This window comes from Lampris incognitus, chromosome 14, assembly GCF_029633865.1.
Source record: "Lampris incognitus isolate fLamInc1 chromosome 14, fLamInc1.hap2, whole genome shotgun sequence".
NCBI classification, from domain to species: Eukaryota; Metazoa; Chordata; class Actinopteri; order Lampriformes; family Lampridae; genus Lampris; species Lampris incognitus.
The window spans coordinates 48,812,165-48,820,828 of NC_079224.1; the positions used below are offsets into that span (position 1 = coordinate 48,812,165).

General features: G+C 48.7%; 1 protein-coding gene across 1 annotated transcript in view; it reads right to left on the reverse strand.

The window, feature by feature from the left end:
• Positions 1-2,984: 2,984 nt before the first annotated feature.
• Positions 2,985-8,664, reverse strand: part of saga (S-antigen; retina and pineal gland (arrestin) a) — a 25,549-nt gene continuing 19,869 nt past the window's right edge. Inside the window, exons 14-15 of the mRNA XM_056292752.1 lie at positions 3,815-3,824; positions 2,985-3,108 (exon numbers count right to left, since the gene is read on the reverse strand). Of these exons, the coding sequence (XP_056148727.1) occupies positions 2,985-3,108; positions 3,815-3,824 (134 nt within the window). The remainder of the gene's footprint in view (positions 3,109-3,814; positions 3,825-8,664) is intronic.

Genomic DNA, 8,664 nt, shown 5'->3' on the forward strand with positions numbered 1-8,664 from the left:
AGCACCACAGCATTTTTCCTCTGCAGCACCCAAGTCCGGCTTAAAGCTGCGGTCCTGAAGATGTGCATGTAACCACTGCTGTCTTGACACCTGCAGGGGTTTGGCGTGTTAAGGCTCATCCATGAGCAGGACGGCTCATGTCAGTGCTGTCTTAGGGCGGGATCAAACCCTCTCCTACACAGCAGACAGTTCAGACACCCAGGATTGTAACTCTCAACTTTGAGTTCTGCTTTACGTTTGTTCGTTTCCTCATTAACCTTTGTGTGCATTTTGAACGTGATTGCATTTTGAAAGAGTTTTCATCAAGACCCCCGAGTTGTGTGAATGTGATTCTTGTCAAAAATGTCCCTTCGGCCTTCATTTCTGCATGTTTTGCCCTCCGTAGCTGAGACGAGCGCCTGCCTTCAGAGTCAACATGGCGATGCGTCCAGCTCTTTCTGGTTTTAGATTGGGGACTGTAAAAAGATCTGTTGTTCTAACCGCTGTGAAAACCTGAGTCAACATGATCATCCAGTGGCGGTTCGTTAATGTGGGGCGAGGGGCACCGCCCCCCTCCTGATGTCTAGAGAACACCGTCTACTTAAACATGTTAAACGTTAATGAAGTGGATGATAATGAGCTAATGATGACGTAAAAGGTGTTTACTATACAGTGCGTCTGTCTCGCAGTGTGTCAGTGCCTGTCTGCATTCATTAAAAGGTGCTTCCAGGTGGTATTTGGTTGGTTTATTTCCTGGGTGAAGGCGCCAGCCAAATGAGAGTGTGCACAAGTCCTGCAACTTTTGACAAGCAGGTGACCTGAGGCTGCGCTGTGATTGGTTGCTTCAGATTGTCTGAACCGATCTAAAGTAAACTGATCACTGCTCTGTAACATCTCATTTGTTTACTGTGACGTTTTATCAAGTTAGCAGTGAACTTCAGCTGAGGACGGCCTTTTGACTGATTCTTGACTGGTTTTATTTCACACAATAACAAGATGAACTGTTTTGCAGGGAGCACATCAACATGTCAACACGTCAACATAACATGTCAACATGTCAACATGATGTCAACACATCAACACGTCAACATAACATGTCAACACGTCAACATATCAACACATCAACATATCAACACGTCAACATGTCAACGTATCAACATGTCAACACGCCAACATGTCAACGTATCAACACGTCAACATGTCAACACATCAACACATCAACATATCAACATGTCAACACATCAACATAACATGTCAACACGTCAACATGTCAACACGTCAACATATCAACATGTCAACACATCAACATAACATGTCAACATATCAACACGCCAACATGTCAACATGTCAACGTATCAACACGTCAACATGTCAACACATCAACACGTCAACATATCAACATGTCAACACATCAACATAACATGTCAACACGTCAACATATCAACATGCCAACATATCAAGCTGTCAACATGTCAGCATAACATGTCAACCTATCAACACGTCAACATGTCAGCATAACACATCAACATGTCAACACATCAACACGTCAACATATCAACATGTCAACACATCAACATAACATGTCAACATGTCAACACATCAACACGTCAACATATCAACATGTCAACACATCAACATAACATGTCAACACGTCAACATGTCAACACGCCAACATGTCAACGTATCAACACGTCAACATGTCAACACATCAACACGTCAACATGTCAACACATCAACATAACATGTCAACACGTCAACATATCAACACGCCAACATATCAAGCTGTCAACATGTCAGCATAACATGTCAACATATCAACACGTCAACATGTCAGCATAACACATCAACATGTCAACATATCAACACGTCAACATAACATGTCAACACGTCAGCATGTCAGCAGCAGGACATGACAGCCATTGTGTTTGTAAACGTGAAATGCAGCCATAAAAGAGTACAGCATTTATTAGTTCTATATAAGAGTACAGCATTTACTACTACTATATAAGAGTACAGCATTTACTACTACTATATAAGAGTACAGCATTTATTACTACTATTTATGAGTACAGCATTTATTACTACTATATAAGAGTACAGCATTTATTAGTTCTATATAAGAGTACAGCATTTATTAGTTCTATATAAGAGTACAGCATTTATTACTACTATATAAGAGTACAGCATTTATTAGTTCTATATAAGAGTACAGCATTTATTAGTTCTATATAAGAGTACAGCATTTATTAGTTCTATATAAGAGTACAGCATTTATTAGTTCTATATAAGAGTACAGCATTTATTACTACTATATAAGAGCACAGCATTTATTACTACTATATAAGAGTACAGCATTTACTACTACTACATAAGAGTACAGCATTTATTTCAGTTTCACAGTTTTGGTTGCTAAATGGTTTTCTACATGTCACTCAGAATAAATGAGGTCCACTGTTCACTTCTTTCATTCTCTCGGGAGGGAGATGGCATGTTCCCTCCCACACTGCTGATAACTCAACACCACGTGATCTTTAGCACTCGGACCCCAAACCAGTAAATGTGAAAAACCTTTAAGCCCACATCTGCAGACCTTCACACAGGTTCTCATCACAAGCACAACTATGACAACGTCAGAATAGTTCCTCTGTATTCAGACTGCTGCGGATCACGTGACACCGCGGATCACGTGACGCCGCGGATCACGTGACACCTCTGCAGTCCAAAGTCGGTTAATAGGTGTACAGTCTATAATATGAGTGAGTCGTCGTAGCTACGACCGGTACCCGGCCAGGGCCGCCAGCTGTGGCGCGCATGCGTATGTGTGTGTGGAGGGAGGGGCCGCCTTGCCCTGGCCACTATGTCACCTGTCTTTAGGTGGGAATCTACTCGGACAGTATTTATTGCATTTCTAAGAATAAAGCTCTCTGAAGCACCGTGAAGGATCAGCTGGAAGCGTCATTGACCACATCCGCTAGTTGACCGCCTCCCCGTGTCCGCCCTGCTTCCTACTTCTCCTTCGGCGCCATGTCGTCTCCTCCAGAAACATTACCGTCCTCATCGTCATCAGCCGCCATCCCCCTCAGATAGGAGCGCTTGAACTCCTCAAACACCATCTCCTCCTCCTGTTCACTACGCACACACAAGGAAGGGAAAGAAGCGGGGAGGATACATGGAGGAGAGACGATGGAGAAAGTGGGACATAAAGGGAGAAAACGAGACGGATGAGGTGAGAAAGACTCTAGGACTGAACAGCGGCCCTGTTCATGCACGTCACCCTGATGTTGTGGTGTGGAACATTCTACTTCTGAGAAGATCCATCTCACCAGTACTTTTATCTCATCATCCATCATCCCAACCGCTCACCCTGCTCTCAGGGCCGCGGCATGCTGGAGCCTATCCCAGCAGTCACTGGGCGGCAGGCGAGGAGACACCCTGGACAGGCCGCCAGGCCGTCACAGGGCCAACACACACACACCTGGGGACAATGTAGTACGGCTGATTCACCTGACCTACAGGTCTTTGGACTGTGGGAGGAAACCCACGCAGACACGGAGAGAACATGCAAACTCCACACAGAGGACGACCTGGACGACCCCCATGGTTGGACTACCCTGGGGTTCGAACCCAGGACCTTCTTGCTGTGAGGCGACCGTGCTAACCACTGCGCCACCGTGCCGCCTATCTGGTGAGCCGTTCTAAGAAAGTGTCACTGCGTTCAAACAAGCGGAACTGCGTCTAGTGACTGGTATTTACCTCCGTTTCAGTCTGAACACCCCGCCCAGTTCAACACAACATTAAAACATGCAAGAGATGTCTGCCGGTTGGCCTGTCTTACCTCTCTCTGACTGCAGGCATCGATGGAGAGACAAGAAGAGATGACACGAGTTTAGATCTGATCACATAAAACCTCTGAAGCTGCAGTCCCATCAGTCAGCCACTCAGACGCACACAGACCATAAGCAGCAAGCTTAGAATCCAAGGACCATTTCCAGTGATGTGGTCACTGTTCCACTGCCGCCGCCTCAGCTGTCTGGGCTGCACTGGACCAACACTACAGGGCTGTGGCTATACTGGGAAGTTCCCAGTGACCAACACTACAGGACTGTGGTTATACTGGGAAGTTCCCAGTGACCAACACTACAGGACTGTGGTTATACTGGGAAGTTCCCAGTGACCAACACTACAGGGCTGTGGTTATACTGGGAAGTTCCCAGTGACCAACACTACAGGACTGTGGTTATACTGGGAAGTTCCCAGTGACCAACACTACAGGACTGTGGCTATACTGGGAAGTTCCCAGTGACCAACACTACAGGGCTGTGGTTATACTGGGAAGTTCCCAGTGACCAACACTACAGGACTGTGGTTATACTGGGAAGTTCCCAGTGACCAACACTACAGGGCTGTGGCTATACTGGGAAGTTCCCAGTGACCAACACTACAGGGCTGTGGTTATACTGGGAAGTTCCCAGTGACCAACACTACAGGACTGTGGTTATACTGGGAAGTTCCCAGTGACCAACACTACAGGGCTGTGGCTATACTGGGAAGTTCCCAGTGACCAACACTACAGGGCTGTGGCTATACTGGGAAGTTCCCAGTGACCAACACTACAGGACTGTGGCTATACTGGGAAGTTCCCAGTGACCAACACTACAGGGCTGTGGTTATACTGGGAAGTTCCCAGTGACCAACACTACAGGACTGTGGCTATACTGGGAAGTTATCAGTGACCAACACTACAGGACTGTGGCTATACTGGGAAGTTCCCAGTGACCAACACTACAGGACTGTGGCTATACTGGGAAGTTCCCAGTGACCAACACTACAGGACTGTGGTTATACTGGGAAGTTCCCAGTGACCAACACTACAGGGCTGTGGCTATACTGGGAAGTTCCCAGTGACTAACACTACAGGACTGTGGCTATACTGGGAAGTTCCCAGTGACCAACACTACAGGGCTGTGGCTATACTGGGAAGTTCCCAGTGACCAACACTACAGGACTGTGGCTATACTGGGAAGTTCCCAGTGACCAACACTACAGGGCTGTGGCTATACTGGGAAGTTCCCAGTGACCAACACTACAGGACTGTGGTTATACTGGGAAGTTCCCAGTGACCAACACTACAGGGCTGTGGCTATACTGGGAAGTTCCCAGTGACCAACACTACAGGACTGTGGTTATACTGGGAAGTTCCCAGTGACCAACACTACAGGGCTGTGGCTATACTGGGAAGTTCCCAGTGACCAACACTACAGGACTGTGGCTATACTGGGAAGTTCCCAGTGACCAACACTACAGGGCTGTGGTTATACTGGGAAGTTCCCAGTGACCAACACTACAGGACTGTGGTTATACTGGGAAGTTCCCAGTGACCAACACTACAGGGCTGTGGCTATACTGGGAAGTTCCCAGTGACCAACACTACAGGACTGTGGCTATACTGGGAAGTTCCCAGTGACCAACACTACAGGACTGTGGCTATACTGGGAAGTTCCCAGTGACCAACACTACAGGACTGTGGCTATACTGGGAAGTTATCAGTGACCAACACTACAGGACTGTGGCTATACTGGGAAGTTCCCAGTGACCAACACTACAGGACTGTGGCTATACTGGGAAGTTCCCAGTGACCAACACTACAGGACTGTGGTTATACTGGGAAGTTCCCAGTGACCAACACTACAGGACTGTGGCTATACTGGGAAGTTCCCAGTGACCAACACTACAGGACTGTGGCTATACTGGGAAGTTCCCAGTGACCAACACTACAGGACTGTGGCTATACTGGGAAGTTATCAGTGACCAACACTACAGGACTGTGGCTATACTGGGAAGTTCCCAGTGACCAACACTACAGGACTGTGGTTATACTGGGAAGTTCCCAGTGACCAACACCACAGGAGTGTGGTTATACTGGGAAGTTATCAGTGACCAACACTACAGGACTGTGGTTATACTGGGAAGTTCCCAGTGACCAACACTACAGGACTGTGGTTATACTGGGAAGTTATCAGTGACCAACACTACAGGACTGTGGTTATACTGGGAAGTTATCAGTGACCAACACTACAGGACTGTGGCTATACTGGGAAGTTATCAGTGACCAACACTACAGGACTGTGGCTATACTGGGAAGTTCCCAGTGACCAACACTACAGGACTGTGGCTATACTGGGAAGTTATCAGTGACCAACACTACAGGACTGTGGCTATACTGGGAAGTTCCCAGTGACCAACACTACAGGACTGTGGTTATACTGGGAAGTTCCCAGTGACCAACACCACAGGAGTGTGGTTATACTGGGAAGTTATCAGTGACCAACACTACAGGACTGTGGTTATACTGGGAAGTTCCCAGTGACCAACACCACAGGAGTGTGGTTATACTGGGAAGTTATCAGTGACCAACACTACAGGACTGTGGTTATACTGGGAAGTTATCAGTGACCAACACTACAGGACTGTGGTTATACTGGGAAGTTATCAGTGACCAACACTACAGGACTGTGGTTATACTGGGAAGTTCCCAGTGACCAACACTACAGGACTGTGGCTATACTGGGCAGGTACCACATGGAAGTGTTTGCAGCCGGGTGGTGGTTAAAAAGAACCAGTATGCTGAGCACACTTTTATTAGTTGAAGAACTTCAGAACAGAAAATTATGCATATATGCACATGCTTACACACACACACACACACACACACACACACACACACACACACACACACACACACACACACATACACACACACACATACACACACACACGGGGTCGACCAATTACCAGTATGGCCGATTATCGGCTTAGTTATTCTTCATTCGTCATATTATCGTTATCGGCATATTTTTTATCAGCCAGCCGATTAAAAAACACTCCGCTGCGCAACACGCGCGCCTCCGACGCAGCCTTCACTCCCCCGAAGCACAGCACGACACTCACTGCAGCAACACAGACACCGAAGAGGAGCATGGAGGAGTCGGACCCCTTTCCTAGAGTAAGAGGAGCATGAGGGAGTCGGACCCCTTTCCTAGAGTAAGAGGAGCATGGAGGAGTCGGACCCCTTTTTCTAGGGTAAGAGGAGCATGGAGGAGTCGGACCCCTTTCCTAGGGTAAGAGGAGCATGGAGGAGTCGGACCCCTTTTTCTAGGGTAAGATGAGCATGGAGGAGTCGGACCCTTTTTCTAGGATAAGAGGAGCATGGAGGAGTCGGACCCCTTCTCTAGGATAAGAGGAGCATGGAGGAGTCGGACCCCTTCTCTAGGCTAAGAGGTGCATGGAGGAGTCGGACCCCTTCTCTAGGATAAGAGGAGCATGGAGGAGTCGGACCCCTTCTCTAGGGTAAGAGGAGCATGGAGGAGTCGGACCCCTCTAGGGCAAGAGGAGCATGGAGTAGTCGGACCCCTTTTCTAGGGCAAGAGGAGCATGGAGGAGTCGGACCCCTTCTCTAGGGCAAGAGGAGCATGGAGGAGTCGGACCCCTTCTCTAGGGCAAGAGGAGCATGGAGGAGTCGGACCCCTTCTCTAGGGCAAGAGGAGCATGCCAGATGCCAGAACACCCTCCCGGGTGGTAAGATAAACATGCCATAACGTCAGTTACAAAACTCGCTCCGTAACGTTAGATTCTCCCCCTCCCCCCTCCCACACTCACACCAAAGAGCATGACGTCACTCCCACATGAACTCCACTACAGAGAACACGGTGCAACCAGGCTGAAACACAGACTCTAACGTGTGATAGTTTAGTTACACAGGGTGTTATTGGCACTGTTGTGCATGAACGTGTCAGGCGGCCCGTTCACGTGGAACTACTTTCTCTAATCCGCAGAGGAATCCGGGCGTTGTGCGGTTGGGAGAACGCAGTTCCACGTGAACGGGCCGCCTGACGGCAAACACTCAAAACATGGCGCACGGGTTTAGTTGTTTAGCGGAGCCTTCTCTCAGGTGGCTACAATGCGTTTTGTCGGTATCCCCTTCCTCACCTCCGCGCCGGCTCCTCCTCCTCAACCTCCACACTGGGAGCGCACAGACTCCCATCTCCTGCAGGTACTACACTGCAGTACTACACTCCCATCTAGTACTCCTGCTGAACCTCCACACTGGGAGCACACAGACTCCCACCTACTGCAGGTACTACACTGCAGTACTACACTCCCATCTAGTACTCCTCCTGAACCTCCACACTGGGAGCACACAGACTCCCATCTACTGCAGGTACTATACTGCAGTACTACACTCCCATCTAGTACTCCTGCTGAACCTCCACACTGGGAGCGCACAGACTCCCACCTACTGCAGGTACTACACTGCAGTACTACACTCCCATCTAGTACACTGACTGTGGGTAAGTACCTCACACAACCCCACCTCAAACACCCCAACTGGCCCTTTAAAGAGAGGAGAAGGGGACGTGATGACACTGATGTGCTACAGGTTTCCGTTCAGGCGGGGGGCTCTTGGCCCCTGCATGAGGACTGCAGTGTAGTGGCTGCAGTAGGTGGGAGTCTGTGCGCTCCCAGTGTGGAGGTTCAGGAGAAGTACTAGATGGGAGTGTAGTACTGCAGTGTAGTGGCTGCAGTAGGTGGGAGTCTGTGCGCTCCCAGTGTGGAGGTTCAGCAGGAGTACTAGATGGGAGTGTAGGACTGCAGTGTAACACCTGCAGTAGGTGGGAGTCTGTGTGC